The sequence below is a fragment of the Haemorhous mexicanus genome, chromosome 22, assembly GCF_027477595.1.
Source record: "Haemorhous mexicanus isolate bHaeMex1 chromosome 22, bHaeMex1.pri, whole genome shotgun sequence".
NCBI classification, from domain to species: domain Eukaryota; kingdom Metazoa; phylum Chordata; class Aves; order Passeriformes; family Fringillidae; genus Haemorhous; species Haemorhous mexicanus.
In genome coordinates, this window is record NC_082362.1 from 7,044,940 (window position 1) to 7,065,225 (window position 20,286).

General features: G+C 50.5%; 1 protein-coding gene across 4 annotated transcripts in view; it reads right to left on the bottom strand.

Moving 5' to 3' along the window:
- The window catches only part of SMG6 (SMG6 nonsense mediated mRNA decay factor), a 106,303-nt gene that overhangs the window by 82,995 nt on the left and 3,022 nt on the right, over positions 1–20,286 (bottom strand). For all 4 annotated transcript variants that reach the window (XM_059865842.1, XM_059865839.1, XM_059865838.1 and 1 more), the window contains 6 exons: positions 18,247–18,439; positions 17,415–17,525; positions 16,631–16,737; positions 15,918–15,996; positions 15,100–15,210; positions 14,320–14,532 (listed from right to left, as the gene is read on the bottom strand). In XM_059865842.1, the coding sequence (XP_059721825.1) occupies positions 14,320–14,532; positions 15,100–15,210; positions 15,918–15,996; positions 16,631–16,737; positions 17,415–17,525; positions 18,247–18,439 (814 nt within the window). The remainder of the gene's footprint in view (positions 1–14,319; positions 14,533–15,099; positions 15,211–15,917; positions 15,997–16,630; positions 16,738–17,414; positions 17,526–18,246; positions 18,440–20,286) is intronic.

Consider the following 20,286-nt stretch of genomic DNA (forward strand, 5'->3'; position numbering starts at 1 on the left):
CTCTCCTCCCCCCTGTCTCAGCAATTCAAAACTTAGCACCGCCTAAGTGGTTCTGGAAAAGGAGTCTCCAAAGGCAGCATTCCCACTGATGGAAAAACACAACACCACAAGCACCAGCAGCAGCCTGTTCTGTGCTCCTGACTGTGTCAGAGGCAGAGCAGCAGCTGGACAAGGCAGAGAGGGAGCAGGATGTCCCCCCCAGCACTCTTCTGCAGAGCAGCCAGCATGGAGAGCTCAGCAGCAGCACTCACACTTGTTTGTGCCCTGCCAGGAGCAGCTTCCAGAAGCCAGGGAGGACTGGGGTGATGCTGCACCCCCTCATTTATCTGGTGCTAGAAACAGTGTTCAGATGTGCCAGCAGAGCCTCTGAGACCCTGCCTTTTCAACAGCTACTGAACTGCCCAGAGAAGCTGTGGATGCCCCATTCCTGGAAGCGTTCAAGGCCAGGTTGGATGGGGCTCTGAGCAATCTGCTCTAGTGCAAGCTGTCCCTGCCCATGGCGGGGGGTTGGAACTAGATGGTCTTTAAGGTCCCTTCCTACCCAAACCATTCCATGATTCTGTGGACATGAAGCTAAGGGGACACAGGGGAGCTGGATGCAGCACACAGCGTGAAGGCAGCTTCCTGCCCTGCTTTGGTCCCCTGACTCCAAAACCTGACTTGAATAATTACTTACTCTGCTCCAGGCCACCTCTGCTCACTCAGCACAGCTCTGGGCTTTCCCAGTCCTTATCTGCATGGCTCTGAGGATGGCTGTGGGTGGGTCAGCACTCCCTCAGCCTGGCCCTGGGGGTGGCTGTGTCACAGCAGGAGTGGACTGGCCTCACTTTTACCTTCCCCAGAGCAGGAGGTTTTCCTCTCTCGCCTGTGCCTGCACAGCCTCAGCGTGCTGAGAAAAGCCAGGCCCCGAGTGCTGCGAGGGAGACGCTGACCAGGAGCGACCCAGAGCACCACCACACTGCTCCAATCCACCCAGGGCTTTTACAGCTTCAACTCCCCCACTTCTACTCACAGGGGGAGGATAAGATCACCTGGCAGGGCTGTGGCAGTGCCCAGCCAAGAGCTGGGCAAACGCCAGAGGATGCAGGACAGGCACTGACCAGAGCCTCCCGAGCTCTCTGCCAGGCCTGGCTGCAGGGGACAGTTGTCACTGGCATCCTAGCTCTGGTGCCACCTCCCAGCCCCATTTGCTGAGCCCCTGGGCTCAAGCCATGACTGATGCCAGCTGCTCTGCACCTCCAGTGAGGTGTAATTAACCCGGCTGCGTTCCCGGAGGATCCATGCAGGAGAATGATGCCCTGCTGCAGAGCTGCTCCTGGGCCATGTGCGAGTTTAGACATAAAACCTGTCTCATAAAACAAGCCAGACCAATTAAACTGGCCCCTGCAGCAAGGGGTTCTTGCTTACTCACTATTTTACTGCTGCCCTAAAGAGCCCTTTCCACTAGAACTCAACTTGATTTGCCACCATTTTATTAACTCTGCAGATGGAACCCAGAAGAGACTGGGGAATACTGGGACAGCACAGCAAAGCTCTTATTCATTCTGGCAGCGAAGTCTGGATATAGCTGATTCTTCACCTTAGGACACTATGGTAATTGAGAGCTTGAAGCCTTTAACAGGTCATTTTTTTTTTCTGCAAGAGCTTGTGGAGGCAAAAAAAGCTGTTTTGTGACCAGCACTGGCTGAAATCACAGACCCTGACACAGACACAGCCTAAGGAATCTAAGGAATCACAGCCCTCAGCTCAGTGCAAGAGCCTTGGTGGTGGGGAATGCTCTGCCCCACAGCAAGACCCAGTGCAAGAGCTGCAAGAAGGGGTCCATGCTCTGCATCCTTTGAGGGGCAATATAGAAAAGAGAAGGAGCTCGTGGCCTGACCCATCTCTGCTGGATAGCAACACTCATGGGCAGGCTGCAGGTGGGAGAAAGAAGAAATTGAGGCAGAAATTTTCCTCCAAGGCCCACATTCACCCACGGCCCCATGAGTGCTCTGCAATCCCCACACTTTACTGGCAGTGGGGGAAAACCAGAATTCCCCACCTTGAATGGAAAGTGACACGTAGCAGGGACATGCCCAGAGTGTGTCCACAGACACCCAGCTCCAGGAGGGCTTGTCAGGACATTGCCTTCACCCCCATTTTCTCAGAGCAAGTTTCACACTCAGCCTTTTCACTCACAATCCCAAGGAATAACCAGTCACACTCCCCAGCAACCAGTACAGAACTGGGACAGAGATATGTGCTTACTTATAATTGTTTTTAGGAAATGTGATACCTGCCTCTAGGAATGAAGCATGTTTCATGCCTCTTGCCAGCTTAAATCACAACCCCAGCAAGCCCAGGCAGAGCCCTGTGTGCCCCAGCACTGTGGCATCTCAAGCAGGCACCTCACACTTTTTTCACCACTTTTTCTCTCACAGCCTCGAGGTTTTGACGAGCTCATCACTCAACTTTGGACCTTTCATCTTTGGGTTCATGCAAAGGCCATGGGGCTGCTTTGACTGGGCTTTTCTCTGGATGACTGTTTCTCTACTGACTCACCTGTCTCTCAGCCTCTGGGAGCCCTCCCAGCTCCTCCCATCACACTCAGCTTCCCACGGGGAGAGGGAAACAGCGACCTCCATGAGTGGCCTGGCACACAGGAGGAAGTTCTGTCACCTGCTGCTCTGCATTCACATGGTGGAGAGCAACACTTCCCAGAAGTATTGTCAGCATGCTCACTACCCTGACAGCGCTGCCACGAGACCTAAAACAACTTCTTCTCTCTGATTGTGCAGCCCCCTAAAGATTTCCCAAAAATGGTCCTCATGCTGATATCAGGATGCCAGACCAGGACACCCAGCACACTGACACTGCTGCCCTTTCTGGGCAACGCTGCTCCTTGGGTCAGGAAACCAAATTTGGATCGTCCCAGCTGCCCACTTGGGAAAAGCCCATCAAGAAAAGCTTATACAACAACAAAACTATGTCAAAAACTGAATTTTGGCCCTTCCAGCTGAAAAGCGGGCATCACCGATATGGAAGTTATGAGCATATAGTGAAGGCATTAGTTACAAAAACAAACCAGCTGTCAAGAAGAAGAAGGGGTCCCTGCACACAGTAGTGCCTGAAGCTGAAAACAGCTGTTTCAGCTGTCATGAGTCAGCATGTGCAGACAGACTAAATCCACCTGGGAAGAGGCAACCTCACCAGAGGAAGCAGCCCAGTGCTGCTTGGGGAGCACTCACACACCTCGCCGCCAACCCAACTGGATTTGTTGCTATGGAAGGAATCAACAGTGACTAACAACTTCTTGTGGAGCAGCTAAAAGAGCAGAGATAGCAACAGGGCTGAACAGCCAGCTCAAATCTCCTCGAGGCCACGGGGAGCACGGCCTGACAGCAACACAGAACCGCTCGGGCAGCTTCGGGAAAGGTCTGCCTTGTCTCCAGCCAGCAGAGAAGAAAGCAACATTTCACCTCCAGATCCTGCACTGAAAATGGTGTCCCCCACCCAGCAGAGCAATGCTGGAAATGCCACTGCAGGGCACAGGAAATGGAGTGCCATGATCAGGGCTGGAAAGCAGCACTGGAACCCTTTTGTCTCCGGGCAAGGAGTGCACAGAGCTTTGGCACCTGAGCATCAGCCCCAGCTGGGAAGGAGGCACCAAATAAGGGAAAGATTCTGGAGAAGTGACTCCTGGGGAAAAAGCGTTTCAAGTTAAAAATTGTTACTTCAGGTTTGGAAGTAAATTCCAGGATCTGGTCTTTATCAAGCGAGGCAAACTTTCTTCAACATCAGCAAAGCATCTGTGGAGCAGAAAGCAGTGTCAGAGTCAAAATAGGCTGCAAGAGACAAGTCCATTAATCAAGAGACCAGATGCAAAACTGCCTGTAACAAATGTGCTGTCTCCACTGGAGTGGAAGGGCCTGGAGCACAGCAGGATGCTCTCCTGAGTCTAAGGGTCTCCTCAGTGACAAGGGGTTGGGATACAGACCACAGAGCCACACAGCTCTGCTCCAAAACACGTTCCACGCTCATCCCAAATATTTTCAGTGTTTCTTGGGCAGTCAGACTTTTCCAGGCACAGCTTCCTTGCTGAGAACTGTGTGAAATAACATCCAGGCACTCAAAACGTGCCATATTCTCACTCCCAGCTCAAGGGTTAGATATACCACATTAAGATTATTCCTTTTTCCACAGGCAGCTCTCTCAGAGCACCCAGCCCAACACTGATACAGAGATTCCTGAAAAGCCCAGAATGCTGCAGTGGGCTCAACTGGCAGGGTAGCAGGAGGAACTTTTACTGCTACAGGTGTAACCCCACCAAAGTGCTGGTGGAAAGGGTTTTGTGCAAATGGCTACCTACATAAAGGTGATGAGACAAAAGGGCTGTTAAAATTGTCTGGCATTTTTACAGTGTTTACAAGGTACCCACAGAGCTGTGGGCAAATTCCAGCTGGGCTAATTACCATAATCACTTCTCTTCATATACCACCTGCAACCACAAATGGATACAGGGCTTGCCTTGGCTGCCTCATGCCACGTGTTTGATGCAGGTTTCTGCTTAGCAGAGCAATGTCCTGTCCTCAAACAGATTCATTTCTGTAGCAGTAAAAGCAATTCCAGTGAAAATCCTGCTACTTAACATCAGACACCACACAAATGTAAAATCCAATTTGCTGTGACATGGGAAGAGAGAGGGAACCCTGATGCATCATGGCCTTGAGGCATAAAAAAATTAATTTAGAGGTAAAGAGACACTGAGACACTCCTGCAGCTCCCTGGCCTTTTGCAGTGCAGCAGCTCCAGGACACATCTCATGGCTATAAGAGTTACCAGCTATCAGCCCAGCAAGAGGAAAAGAGGAATTTAAGAAGCTTCCTGGCAAAAGCAGTGAGCTTTTGAGTTCTTCCTTCATCCCAGCAGGGAGCAGGTGAAAGGAAAAATGTTAAGGAAGAAAATTATCTGCTTTAGTAACTTAAAAATCAAGCCATGGCAACTTCATTGGCTCCAGAACAAGTATCTGACTTCTAAATAAATTCAGCATAATTTAGTAACAAATTTACTAGCAGAACTTTCAACTCAACGAAAGCAGGTCAAATAGAATATTTATATGGGTGTTACTTCCTTTTCAACCAAGCTTGTATCTAAATTTGGTTTCCATGAATTAGTAATATGCAACATTCTTGAAAAAATATTATCATTAAACGAATAAACTGATTCAGTAACCTCTTAAAGAGAGGACTTCAGGGACCCTCACTGAACTGGATGGAAAGAAGATGGTAGAGACTCACTAGCAACATTTTTAATCAACAAAAGGAAATTCTGCTGTCAAACTGCCCATTTGGAGCAGTGAGTAACGATGGCTACAGAACATGCACACAGGGTTTATTATAACAGCTTCAAAATCTGGGGGTTTCCAGCATCAAATGTCATGTTATTCATCTGGCACCACACAGAAAATGAAGTCTCCAGGAGATCGTGCCCAAGGCAGCTTCTCCACAAAGCCTTTAGGGACCACAATGGCTGAATTCCCAATGCAATGTCCAGCAAAAAGGATTAAACACATCCCTTGGAGGTGCAAGCAGAGCAGGGACTGGACAGCACATTCACATCTAAATACAGCACTGTGGGGGATGGCACTGAAATACTGCATCCAGCTCTAGTGCCCTTATTTTTAAAAGGATGCTGAAAAATTGGTAAGGATCCAAAAAAACAGCCATAAAAGTGATTCAAAGGCTAGAACTGATGCCTTGCAGTGAAAAATTTCAACAGCTCAATCTGTTCAGTGTTATCAAAATAAGACTGGGAGGAGATTGGATTGCTGGGTGTAAAGTGCCTCCGTGGTACTTAAGGGTTCTTTACGCTTGCAGAAGAGCAAAGCATGGGAACAAACTGGGAACATTCGCTCTGTAAATAAGGTAAAAGCATCTCAAAACCAGTGCAATTATCACTGGAATGAACTCCCCAGGAAAAGGGTGGATTCTCAAGGCTGGATGTCTTTGTGGAAGTACTGCTTTAGCCAAACACAAGTTATTTGGCTTCATATAGGGGTAGCAGGGTGAAATTTAAGGACCTGTGATATACAGGAGATCAGACTAGATGATCTAATGGTCCCTGCTGACCATAAACTCTCTGAATCTACGCAAACACGCCAGAGAGCCCTCAGCTGAGATATCAAGTTCACTTTTGACACAAAACTTTTCACAAATTGGCTCTGGTGCTGCAGGTCGTTTAGGATACAAGCTCAGCTCTTCAAGGCTGCATCTGCTTAAGCACTGAAAGCCCAGGCAGAGCTTTCTGTGTCCAGCAGGTAAGGGGGAGGCCACATGTGCACTAAAGCAGCCCCAACCAAAAGCAGCTTATACTCAAACACTCACTGTTTGCCAGGAATAAACAGCATTCACCTTTCTGTGACAGAAAACTGACACAGAGAAATGTGTGATGAATTCTGGTCATAAAAGATCAGCTTCTAAGGCAGCTCAGGGTGCTGTCAGCCTTCTTTACTACTCCAGAGCAGATTATTCGTGGGGTTAAAGCACAAAGGAGGGAGATTATGTGAGAAATTAAGGGTGAAGACTGAAGAGATGGAACCCTGAAAGGCTTAGCATGGAGTTGGGCCAAGAGAGGAGACATTTGGCCAACAGGCTGAGCAGAGACAGAGCCTTCCAGAAGGATGACAGCATTATCTCACCCAGCCTTCACATCCCCACTCTTCCAGCCACAATCCTCCCCACCCAGGACAACAGGAGCTGCTCCCAGCCAGGCTGCTCCCACAGCTAGGTGTCCACCCTGCTGCATCTCCCTCTCCACTTTGAATTATGCAGCAGTGAAATCTGCTGGGGAGGAAGAGGGGAGCCAAGGACAGAGGAAATGACACAGAGCCCAGCAGGTTCCACTCCCTGATCCTCCGGAAGGAAGTTTCTTTCCTAGTACCCACCTCCACAGTGGACAGGAGCCTGTCTGGAAATGGCTCATTCAACACTGAAGAGGAATAAACATTCCCCATGGCAGAATTAAGAGATTTGGCTGTGGGATACAAGGTGCCAATCTCAAAAAGTCTACAACAGACAGCAGGAAACGTTGGCCTGGGCCAACTTGAGACAAAGATCAAGGTTAGACTAACAACAAAAAAAATCTCCAGAGAAATCTGTGTCTACAGCCTTCACCCTGCTCTGGAAGATCTCCCAACCCTGCTATTAAGATATTTTACTTCCTTTACCAGTACTGCCAATTCTGGCAGCATTCTCATCTCAAGTGCAAAGCCTCCCTCCCAACACCACTGTGCAGCACCAGGATCATCAAACCCAGTGCTCTGAGAAAGGCCTCGTGTGCTGCAGCAGGAGGGGGTTTGGTTACACACAAATCCCTGCCTGATCAGCACCAGCAGGAGAGGAAATGAGGAAAGAGTGACTGACAGGGAAAGGCGGTTTCTGGATGATTGTATTTGGTTTTGGGGTATGAGAAGCTTGTTGGAACACGAAGTCTCTCTCCCCTCACCGCAGCCTCTTTGAGCACAGGGATAGAGCAGAGCCCCTCACAAAGCACAACTCATTGATGTCCTTGTAGTGCTCCCACCTCTGATCCACCACACACATTAGCACCAGATGCCTGCTGCCAGAAGGAGAACATGCCAGGGTCTCTCTCCCATTCAGGCAACATTAGTCCCTGCCTTGTTCTTCACAGCTAAATAAAACCACCAACTAAAAAGAAGAAGAGTGGGGGAAATTATCAACAGCAACTTCTGGAAACTGTTACAAATAGCTCAGTCTTCACTTTCTGGGTAGTGACAAAAGGTCAAGTTGTGCTGGAAAGGATCATTTGGGTTCTACATGACATGAGTGCACAGGCTGGACTGGGCTCTGGTGGTGCAGCACTGAGCATCCACTGAACATCACAAGCCCAGGCAAAGTGGAAGCAGCGTTTTCTGGCTGGATTGCTAACACAGGGATTGCAGCTGAGAAGGTTTTTATCAGCAATTTGAAGTGAAAACACAATTTATTAAAAAAACAAAGTGCAAGCAGGGATGGTGCACAACTGGCAGGCAAAAAAAGCCAGGGCTGAACTGCATGGCTGAGTGTCACGTCTCAGACCCAGACACCAGGAGTGTGGTTTTGGTGTTTAACCAGTTTCAACTGCAGCCTGGCACTCTTTTACTTCCTCTGCAGAGAACTCTTCTCACTGCTGAGGGAAAGAAAGCAACCTCATCACGCGAAACAAAACAGCTTGAGTAAAAATAAAGCCCCAAGGTGGTTTGGTGGCTGAGGTCATATCAGGAGGCAGAGGGGTTGCAGGCAGGGGAAAGCACTCAGAAATACTCAGGCTGCCAACCAAGAAAGAGATTACAGAAAAGGAGGCAGGGCAGAGAATTAATGCAAGTCCAGCAGTAAAGAGGCTGACAAGCCTCTTTCACACGCCACCAGCTCCCCCGTGCTCAAAACAGTTTGTAAACTGTTTCCTAAACACAAAGGGAAAAAAAAAAACCCAGACCTAGTCCTGACCTCCATGAATGAGTAACCAAACCCAACAGCTTCCTGCAAGCTTGTGGGGGTGAGGAAAATGAGGGCAGGACAGAGGGAACTCCACACTTCTCCCTCTCAAGTCTCACTTTGGGCACAAAGATGAAGGATGCAACAGCTCTTGCTGTTCTCTCATGTGGGTGGTGGAGAAAGGCCAGAAATGAGGGAAGGCAGCCCTCAGCTGGCTGCTGGTGCCTGGCATTCCCACCCCAGAGAGCATCTCTGCTGCTTCTTGTGCTGCAGGGGAGGCTCAGCAGGGGCTGGCAGCTCTGCAGAGGTGTGGATCAGGAGCAGGCTGGGGGGGAAGCACTGCCATCCTCTGGCAGCAAGGACAGCCCAGAACACAGCACACCTCACACAGGATCACTCACTTCAGTACTAGAGAGCATCTAAGCAGAGAGGGGACAAACTTCCTGACACAAGCCACCCTCCTGTGACAAGGTGCTGGCACTCTAAGAGCTTGTGTGTACCCCCCTGGCTCCTTCCACGAGAAAAACCCCAGGGGACACTCCCTCCCTTTGGGGACACACCTACACCACTGCTCTGGTGGGGCTCAGATGTTTAACTGCTGTGGGAACAGCTCCAGCAGCAGCACACAGGGCACATGCAGGCACTGCTGGGCTACTGGGTCCCATTCCCTCCACTCTCTGCACCAGCATCTAGTTTTGGGTTGAAAAACCCCTAAAAGCATGCAAAAGTCACCACAGGACATCATGGGCAGCCTGCAGGGTTACCTTTTTGGGGAGCCATGCCCCAGCAGTGGGGGGAAGGCAGCAAGTCTGTGTTTTCACCCTGCCCATCTAAACCACAGGCACAGCCCCAGCTGCCTGGGCTCATTTTCCAGATCACAAGATCCTAAAATGGAACATTCTGAGGGCTTTGCCCACCTGACACCATGGAAGGATCAAATGAGAGAGCCCTGTAGGAGCCCTGCACTTCATCCAGCAAAGATTATTTATAGGAGTCTGCAAAGAAAAGATCAATCTTTCACTGTCCTGAGTGAAACCACCCAACCATGCTGGCAGTGAGGAGAAATGCTCCCACCAGCCTGGCAGGGATGCACCAAAAATAACGAGTTCCCCAAGCAGCCCCTTCTCTGTGCAGCTGTATGGAAGAACAACCATCATCACAGCAATACATCATTTCCACTTCTGCCTGTCACTTACCTCCAGCCATGTGTAATGGAACAGAGTAACAAGGTGAGGGGAAGAGCTGAGAGTGGAGGGGGAAGCTCTCAGAAACAGGGGTGTCTGTGGGGTGTATTTGCATGAGCAAAGGCCATGCTCAGAGACACCCAGCTCACACCACAACAGCCTCTGAACAAAGAAGACACTCCCAGGGAACAAAGGCAGTGACATCCAAACAACCCCAGCTCTGAACTTGGGTCACTTCTGCCCCCGTGGGTGACTGGTCCAGGCTAAAGGAGCAGAATGGCCAAGAAACCCCCACCACAGCTGCTCCCAGACTACAAGGAGTTTCTATCCCTCCAGATGCAAAGCCCAAGCTCCATCAAAAGAAAAACTGCATGGATTGAAACCATGGCAGGAGAAGGAGCCTGCCCAGCCACCCAAGTGGCTGCTGCCCAAGAGGAACAAGAGCACAGAGCAGGAACAACACACATCACCAAGGAAAAAGGGATGTGAAACATGCAGGAGCTGACTAGGACAGGGACCCTTTTCACTAAGGACACGAGGTCTCTGTTGAGGAAGCAGCTTGGGCAGCCCCAAGCTCCTGCACATGCATTCCCAAAATTGCCTCATGGTGGTATGGTTCACTCAAGGAAACCTTGGTGCAGTGTTCCACACTCCCTGTTGCTGAGAAGAAAGTCTGGGTAAAGAAATGGAAATTAAAACCTGCTCTGAATTGCAGAGCTAAAGATTCCACCCCAATTTTTCTGCCACTGCTCCAGGGGCACCCAGCACCAGGCAAACCCAAAACCTCTATCCCTGACCAGCAGGCTGGAGGAAAATGGGAATGTTCCTGCAGCTGATGCACAGGGCTGTGACAGCAGATCTTGACTCTGCCCTTTGCTTTCCCAAGAGCTTTTCTGGTGGCCCTACCAAACTTTTGATGGTTCTACAAGACTGACCTCTCACAAAGAGGCTAAGAGACTTAATTCTTTAATGATGATGAAGTATTCAGCCATCTGGAGAGAAGTATTATTCAATTACTGGCCTGCCAAGGGAAAACCTCTCTTCCCTAATCTTAGCTGCAGCAATCTTTATTAGTGCCTGCATGCTGTGTGTAACACAAGGAAGTGTCTACTGCAGAGCACGGGCAGCAGGCAGCAGCAATTGTGAGAACCTTAACTCAGCATTTCCTGACAGGAGTGATTAAAATCTCAAACTCAGTGTAATATTAGCACTTTCTCAAGAGACTGACAGCCCGTTTGCCCTGTTTGCTTTACCAATTCACAGCCTGCAGAGCAAACTGCTTACAGTACTGTCAGATTTAGGATGAATACAGACCCATGGCAAATGAAACCAGTGGCAGAGAAGAAATGGCAGAGGTTCAGCTCTTCAGCTCACCAACAACTGCTCACTTGCTCGGCCTCCTTTTTTAGCATTTCTCATTGGAATTGCACACAAAGTGACCAGATATTGCCAGGTGAAGGGTAAGCCTGAGCCCTTCTGCCCCTGCACACCCAGAAAGGTGCAACGTACAAGAGACCACAGAGAGAAGCTGTTCACAGAATGAAACCCCAAAAGGCTGTGGCCAAAACAGCCAAAACCCTGAGCACAAAACAGCCAGGCTGCAACTCAAACACGTCCTCAGCTCACTCTGAAACTGTCCCTTGTTCTGTGTGCCAGCAGTGCCAAACCCAGTGACAGAGGAAGGGGCCAAACACAGATTTACACCCCTCGGTGTGCACAGGTGGTGTGTTCCTCCAGTTCTGCATCTTCCTAGAAAAGGGAATGGAGCAAACTGTGAAACAGGCAGCTCTGCCAAGCCTCTACCTAAAAGCACAGTGCAGGGCAAACTGCCAGCCCCACACGCTTCCCTCATCCCAGAAATGGCTGTGGTTTGAGCTGGCCTTTTCACTCTTGCCATCCCACATTACTAACTCCAGGCTGTGGGCTCCTGACCCTGAAATAAAGCAATTTTGAGGTCTTTGAACAGAGCTGCAGAAGGGAGAATGAAGTGAGTCCTGAGCAGAGATGTGTAAGCATGTGCTGACAGGGACAGCACACACACCAGCAGGTCCTGGGAGAGCAAATCGTGCAGCACCTCCCTGCAAAGTGTGTCACGTCACAGGACTGGCACCTCACCACCTGCACAGTGAAGACAGTGACTACTGAGGACAGAAAACATCCCCAATTGATTTCTTGCCACCTGTAGAACAGCCAGGATCCTCACAGTCAAACCACCTGTGGCTGGGTTTGAAACAACAGCCTCTGGCTGAAGGGTGCAGCCTCTGTCCCACACCCTGCCCAGAATGCATCCAGAGCTGTTATATCTCTATATACTTGCAGTGTTATATCTGCTGTTGGCATCTGAACTTACCCATTCTGCCCTGTAAAATCCCCTTCTCAGGCCCAGAAACTGAGAGGAGTTTGGGACATCTCTGAGGGGGTTTAGGAGGGGTTCTGAGGTGGTTTAGGACATTCCAGAGGGGAGTTAGGGATGTCTGAGAGAGTTAAGGACATCCCTGGGGGAGTTTAGGGGGTGTTAAAGTGATTTTGAGGGCACAGAGGGGTCTCTGACAGGGTTAGGGGGGGATGTGAGGAGATTTAAGGGGTCTGCAAGAGGGTTTAGGACATCTCTGAGGGGGTTTCGGGGTGCGCCGAGGGGGTTTAGGGGATTTCTGAGGGGGTTAAAGGGGTTTTGTGGGTCTGCATCAGCTGCCATAAGGCTGATGCCTCTGCCACCTGCAGAGCACAGCTATCAGAGCCAACACAGAACACAGCCTGCCTCTGCCTCTGCCAGGGCTGAAGCTGGCAAGGAAGGGACTGGGCAGGCAATGACACTTTTAGCCTCATTTCCCCAAAATGACACACAAATGCTGGCACACGTCCCCTGGGAGCAGAGCTGTTCCCTTCCTGCCTGGGATGTGGGGCAGAGGTGCTGCCATCCCAGGGCTGCTCCTGCTCCTGTCCCCGCCACGCAGGGCCCTTCTGAGGCCAAACACTGCCACACAGTGGCAATTCAGGGCTGCTCGGCTCCTCTCCAGCCAAGCAGCTCCAAAACACCCGGGGATGGTGCGAGGAGCAGGCTAAGAGGCTACAGCTTCAATGAGGGAGGAGTCCAGAGCTTCCACAAGAGCTGCTGTCTTCATCCAGCCCACGGCTTCACAGCTCGGGAGCTTTGGCAGCGACACAGATTTAAGGTTTCCTTTCCTCGTGGTTATTTTGGGTGATATGGCCCCATAAGCAGTTGTGCCAACTCCAGTGCTGCCCCACAGTAGGCACAGGCAGCCTGAGAATAAATATCTTGGCAGCCAAAACCAACAGTGCCCAAACCCAGGCTCTCAGCTCCCTTTTGCCATTCTATTTCTGGTGGTCTGGCTTCTCCGTGATCAGAAAGCTCCTACTTTTCAGGAGCCAATGTTTCAAACAGAACAAATCAAGGCTAATGGTAAATATCCAACAGTGTGTACAACAGTGCCAGCAAGCTGCACTTCAGAGAGCACAGACCCCAGTGAACAGAGCAAGGGGAAGCTCCAGCACAAAGTGCTGCACTACAAACACATCCCTGCCTCCCACTTTGCCAGCTGCTACTCTGCCTCCTGTGACAGTACTGCAAAAGAGAAACCCCCACCAGTGCCCCAAAAACACTGCCAGCATCTCATGCCAAGCAGCTTCATCTGTGATTGATGGAGAAGCTAAAGCTTGGCACGTTCCTTTCAGGGATGCTGAGGAAGCAGAAGTCCCCAGAAGAAAAGCTGAGGAGAGGGAAAATAACCAAGGGCAGGAACATTTGAAAAATGCTGCAGCAATGTGCCAGAGCTTATTTTTCAAAGCCCCAAGACTTCACCCCAGTTCCACCCAGCTGAAGTCACAAATTCATTAGAAAAGCACAAATCCAAGAAGCTTTGGGCCCCACAGTGTGCAGGGAAGGTTTTCCCAGTTCTCCTAAACTCCCATCCTTAACAGCCATTTTAGGACAGGCAGCCCAGAGCTCCCTGGCAAGTTTTCTTGCAAGTCAAATGTGCCAGAGCAGTGCAAAGATTCCTGGAGGATGAGCTCCCAACCACCACTGCCTTTGCCCACATTCCTGGGCCTGACAAACAGAGCTCACCCGTGCTCCTCCTGCAGGGTACAGCTGGACAGGCTCACAGGAGACACCACCAATTAATTATATTTTTAATTCTTGCAAAAGAAAGGTGCTGGTCCGGCCTCTCAGCAGAGCAAGTTATGCAAATGTAACACCTACACTGGAAATTGAAACCACGGTTTTCCCATTCTCAGTGATCATCTGGCAATGGGACAAGTGACACACTTCCAGAACAATCCTCAGAACTGCCAGGGTCACTGTTAACCCTGGTCTCCAGCACCTGACCTCATTTCCCACCGGGAACCTCACCCAAGTTAGAGCCCTCAGAGCAGAAGCATTTTACAGCATCTCGTGTTTGTGCCTCTCTCCTGCTCCACATCAGCCACGCCAGCACATGCTGCCAAGAAAGGGATGGTAACAACATGCCTTAAACACGAGAGGCACGAGGTCACCAGCTCCTCAGCCTGACCCAGGCACAGCTCCCACAGGGAAAGCCAAAACACTGGAAAATTTAGCAACAGGAAAGCAAAACAGATCCAGTGTCATTCCACTGCATTCCAAAGACATGAGAGCGAAGCCAGCGGCCGCCTCCTGCAGTACTCACGTCGCTGGGGCTGAGGTTCCCAAGCCCATTGTCCTGCTCAGAATCCCGGCTGGACTCGTGGCCCTGGCAGGAGCGGGGGTGGGAGGGATGGATCCAGATCTCCAGTCTGGTGGCATCATCTCCCACTTGTCTCAGGGTGGATTTCTTGCCCTTGCCCCGGCGGTTGGGGCTCACATCCAGCACATGATGTTTCCTCTGCTCCATCTGCTCGGACTGGGCACACAGGACACATTCAGATCACCCAGGGATCAAAGGTCTGGGGAAGCGTATCATTTCATATTCATGGAAAAATTAGCTCTTTCCCCTGCTTCACAACAACAGTAACTCATGGACACGTCCAGAATTTGGTTCTGACTCTACAGGACAGTGCAGGTGAGCAGTTTTCAACTCCAGCTACCCCAGGACAAGAAAAGCTGTGTCCAGTCCCAGCAGCATGTGGCAGCCCATGTGACTCCCTGGGGCACAAAGGCACTGCAGCCTCCCTTATCCATCCCCACAGGTGTGGGCCACCTATGGAATAAAGCAATGATTGCATGCCAAGGCCATGCTGCAAACCACAGCAACCAACAGCCCTTGCTGAGCTCAGCTAAATCAGTTTGTGACCCAGAAACAAAAGATTCAGTTGCCCAAACCATCCCAAAACCACCAATCTGAAGGCTGCCTCTCATAAAATTTCTTAGAAGTAGGTCAGGAGTGTCTCCAAGGCCAAAAGCCACCATTCTCTCCATGCTCTGCAGCATAGGCAGGAGCAGCACCCCACAGCCCAGCTCCAGGACTCACCTTGCGTTTTGTCTCCTCAAACAGACTCATCAGGCTCTCCTTGGCAGTGAGGATGGGGTTGCTGGCAGCCAGGCTGCGCATGTAGTAGTACACAGCATCCAGCTTCCTCCTCTGCAAAAAACACAACAAAACAAGAACAAGTGGCTCAGAGCTGCCACTCCTCTGGGGCATTCAAAGCCCCAGCGCTCCCATGTGTTTTCCCTTCTCTCTCCCTCAAAACTGCCTGGGACAGACAGACACAGTGAGAAAGGTCCTTCCCAGCCATGAAGAAAAGGTGCTTCTGAACTGCTCTACTTTAAACCAACATCTTCCAGTGTTGGGAACTGGCAGATCCCTGCCAGCCTCTGTGCCCCAGCATGATGCTTCCATTATCTGCTGCCACATCTTCCCTGAAGCCAGTTTTCCTGCATGGCTGGAGCAGCCAGCACAACTGAACCCGGGGAAATCACGTGTGGATGTTGCTCAGACCAATGCCCACAGGTTCAGTGATAAGATAGCAAACAGATGGCTCTGAGCACAAAAATCTCATGCAAAAAGTGGGCTGTGTTTTCATCTTAAAACAATTACACTCTCAACAGCCCACAAAACAGTCCCCAAAATCCCTGAGGGAGTAGCGTGTATCTGACAAAGCTGCTTGAAGCCACAGCAGCTGGAATCCACACAGCACATCCTGCCATCAGCCTTTTTTTTCTTTTAAAAAAAAACCTCAACCATCTGAGCACTGCCCTAAACAATGCTGTTCTCCACCAGATGGAATCTCCCAGCCATCCCAGAGGCTCTCCCTGTGCCTGCACATCCTTGCCTGAGGAGCATCTTACCGTGTAGATGGCCAGAAGTGCCAGCTGGTTGTACGGGCGGCCGTTTTTGGGAGCAATTTGCTGAGCCTTCAGGTACCAGCTGGGGAAGGGAAAAAACAGAAAGAAAAGGTCACTGAAAGGACATCAGGCTGCCTTCCTTGTCCTCAAGGGTGCAGAACTCCCCTTGGATTTGGCATTTCTGCAGGGAACAGGTTCTTCCCACAAGTGCCCTCTGCCTGCAGGAGAGAGCACAGACAGTGAGCTGTGCCCATCCTGGGGAGGAATGGGGCACTGGGCAAGAGAGGGCAGATCCAGCTGCAGAAGGAAATACCCCTGGCTCACCCCACAGATGGGCAGGGGGCAACAAGTGCTGGTAAGTTCTGATGGAGTGAGAGCATATGGATGCAAAAGCCACCAGAAAATACAAGAGCAAATCTGCCAGGTTCAGTGGTCTAAACCCTCCCTCTGTGCTGCAGGATCAGCACAGGACAATTCCCACCACCCCCACTTCTAGATGGAGGATGACTGGATCTGGCAGCTTGCTCTCTGGAACAGCAAAACCCAGCTACACCTTCCACCTAGACAGGACTGCGATACAGCAGAGGAGTGGAAAGACTTTTAAAAGGAAGAGAAAGCCTTCTTTGGCCAGAGGCAAGTTCAGGGATGAAATTACATCCAGCCCTGGTATCCAGAGGCAGAGCAGTGCTGGAAGGACACAGCAGCTGGGTCCCTACCTGCGGGCCTTGCCGTAGTTCGCCGTGTCGTTGGCCTGTTCCCTGTAGCGGCAAATGTCCCCCTGGCAGATCATGCACCTCTGGGCACTGATCAGGGCGTACTTCACCTGCAAAGGAGCAGCCATGGAGCACCTGGGACACAGCCCTGACTCACCTGCAGAGCCATGAGCCCACAGGGGCTGTACAGAGCCAACAGGAGGTCAGTGATACATTGAAGGTCTCACAAAAGGGCAGCAGAATGAAATGACAAGGTTCCAAGCCAATCCCCTGAACACCTCCTCTCTGACAATACCCCACCTCTCTCCAGAAGGGGGTTGTTCAGTCCACGACCAATTTGAGGACAGCTGTTGGATAAACACATCTCTGTGGGAATGGAGCTGGACTAAAATATCCTTTCCCAGCTGTCCCTGCACCTGCACTCACAGCTCAGGGCAACACGTCAGGGAGGCAGCACAACTGCCAGCTTTCCCTCATTATTCTGGATTCCAAAGGCAGAAAAAACCCATGTTCAATATCTCAGGAAAGGTCAGGGTGCCTTTGGACACTTCTTTGCTTTATTAGCTCTGGTCACAGAGCTGGTACAAAACAAGCTCTTTGCAAAGAAGATAAGAAATGTTGCTGCACCAGAATTCAGAGCTGTCCAGCAGCTGAGAAAGACTCCCTGCAAATAAACTGGCTCTGTTTGGAGTACAACTGCCTGCCCCTTGGCAAGGGCAGCACGCTGAGTGCAGCACCCTGCACAGGATTACCAGGATGAGAAGTCTCCAGGAGGAAGCCAACCTACCATTTTCCTGAGAGGTTTACTGCGGATGGCCATCCCATCCATGTAGTCCTCCAGCTTGAACTGGTAGGAGACCTGCAGCTTCTGGAGGAGGCCATCAAAAAAAGAAGAGCCCTGCAAAAGACACACACACACACACACACACACACACACTTGGATGTTATGATCTTTCTAATGACAAGCACAAAACACCACACCAGCCCTGCCATGTGCAAGAAAGGAGCTCCATCTCCCTGAGGTTTGGGCTGTTCCTCTTCAGAACACAACAAGGAGGTTGTGGGATCTCCAGCCTCAGAGGTTTTTAAGACTGAGCTACACAAAATCAGGACTGACTGGATTTAGTGTTTAACGAGTCCTGCTTTGAGGAGGAGGGTGGACTAAAGGCCTCCAGCAGTTCCTTTTCTCACCCTAGTTCTTTAAAACACATCTTCTCAGGTCTGTCAGCCTACCTGGTACAAAGACTAAACTGAGCTGCAGTTTTACAGAATGACTTCCAAGCAAATTTGGTAAACTTGCTACAAACACCTCCAGGAATGCTTCTGTTTAGCTTCACTTCAGGGCATTCATTTCATTTTAGCTTAAATCAACTTCTAATTAACACAAACACACCAAAACAAACTGGTTTAAATTGTAACAGAAATCTACCCTGACCTACACCTGCCCCAATAAACCATAATGAATCTGAGCAACCTCTTTGCATAAGGATGATAAAAGGCACAGGGAGACATGAATAAGATCAAGATGACCAGTTGTCCCATTACACCATCCCCTTCTAAAAACCAGCCAATCCCACCCAAAGGTTTAGTGGAATCTGGGGATGTCTCTCTCTTCTTACCTCATCTAGAAGCAGGAGTAGCTTGTTCCGAATTTCTTGGGCGTTTTCCCCCTGAGGGTCCTTGAGGAGCTGCCGGAATTTCTCAATCACCTGGTAAAAAGCATTTTTCCACAGCAACTGGTCCACGTTCTGGGCGTCAGAGAACTCAATATCCATGAGGATGCACCGTTCATAGAGCTGCAGCATCTCCACCCTGCAGCAAAACACAGTCAGGGAGGGGTCAATGCAACAGCAACTGCCCAGGAACACAGGGAACACGTGCTGAACCACCTGCTGCTCACATCCAGCTGCCAGCAGCACTCACTGCTTCCACACACAGCCCCCAGGGAGGTGGGAGCTGCTGCAATCTAACACCCCTCCTGCTCCAAGAGGGCAAATCCAAAAGGAGCATGTCCCATGTACAGGTGACTCAGAATGGATCAAGGCTTGGCAAAGAGCAAGGCTGCAGTTCTGCCAACAGCAAGGCACAAGTGTCTCCTGATCCAACACAGAGAACACACAGGCTGCTCTGAACATACACAATGCTCTGCTCCTTCTGAGCACAAGGTCTGGGCCAGGAATCAGAACACAAAGAATCACAGGGCAACAGAGATCTTGCCATTAAAATGATCCCCACCCCTCTTCCATCCAGTCAAAATACACAGCAGACACAGACTCTGCTTCCTCAAAAATGAACGAGTTGGGAACAATGGAAATAAAGCCTCAGAGTCCCAGAAATCACATTCCCCTTCTCAACTGTTTACAGCCCTGCCTGAATGCTGGAGCAGAATTCCTCCCCCAAATTTATTAAAATAATTTCAGGCTAGAAACAGCACTGAAACATGTGGGGCAAGTTAATGGTAAAGGGGATCCTCAGCTGCTCCTGCCTTATTCCTTATAATCTTCCAAGTCCTACAGAAACAGTAGGAGAGTGTGGATGGTAAAGCCTGGAGTGAAGCCATATGGCAATGCCTGGAAGGTCCTTACAGGATAGGAGAAGGATGCTGGTGGGTTCCTGCACAAAGCACAGAGCCAGGATGGGCTGCCTGACCTTACACAGTCCCCTAATGCTGCACACACACCTGGACAGCCCAAACACCAAGGGAACTGGACCTTTCCACAGGTGGATGTAAGAGTCCCCACACAGCTGGAACTGTGTGCACTTGGATACAGGCAGGACACAAGGGGCACTGCCAGCAAGGACAGGGTCAACTGTGCCCATGTTCCCAGGGCAGGGTGGGCTTCCAGAGGCCACAGCAGCACACCAGTGTTTCCTCTCCCTCCACACAACAGCTCTGGGAGACCTCAGCTCCTTGAGGAAGACCTGAAACCTCAAGTGCTGCTTCAACCACAGACATATCCCACCCCATGGTCTACAGAGCAAGTGCCCAAAACACAGAACAAGCCCTGAAATGACCTCACTTGCTAGATTTGCTGTCAGTCAGCTCTGAAAAACAGCCTCCAGAGAAGGCCTGCAGACACAGGGATCACAAATAAACGTGAAAGATGCCAAGTAGAAACTTGTTACAGTCATATTAACCACCCCACAGAGCAACAGTGTTACTTCTTTTCTGACAGACTGGCATCAGCAGGCTACTCCCACTGGAGTGTCACCACTAGCAAAACGACACAGCGCTGGAAAGGCACTGCCACTGACAGCACCAGGAACACACAAAACACTTCCTGAGCACACGCTAAGGATAGATAAGAAAGCAGAAGTCTGACAACAAACACTGAGAGCACTGGAACTGAGAAATATCAGCTCCAGCAAGAGCCAGAAGAAACAAAAATTTTCAGCAGGTGCTTGTACTGCTCTTCTGTGTCCCTGCAAGGCATTCACCAAGCACAAGAAGCCACGGCTTAGCTCCCAGCTCAGGGAAGTGACATCCATCCTCACCCACAGCTTCCTTCCACCACCCACACACCACTGGCACACAACAAACAGACCCAGCACACCAAAAACTGACAACCCAGTGCCACATCTCCCAGCCACTGAGATCCCCAAGGAGACACCATTCTCCTGTATTTCACCCTGGAAATGACTCACTCCCCCCTCTCCAG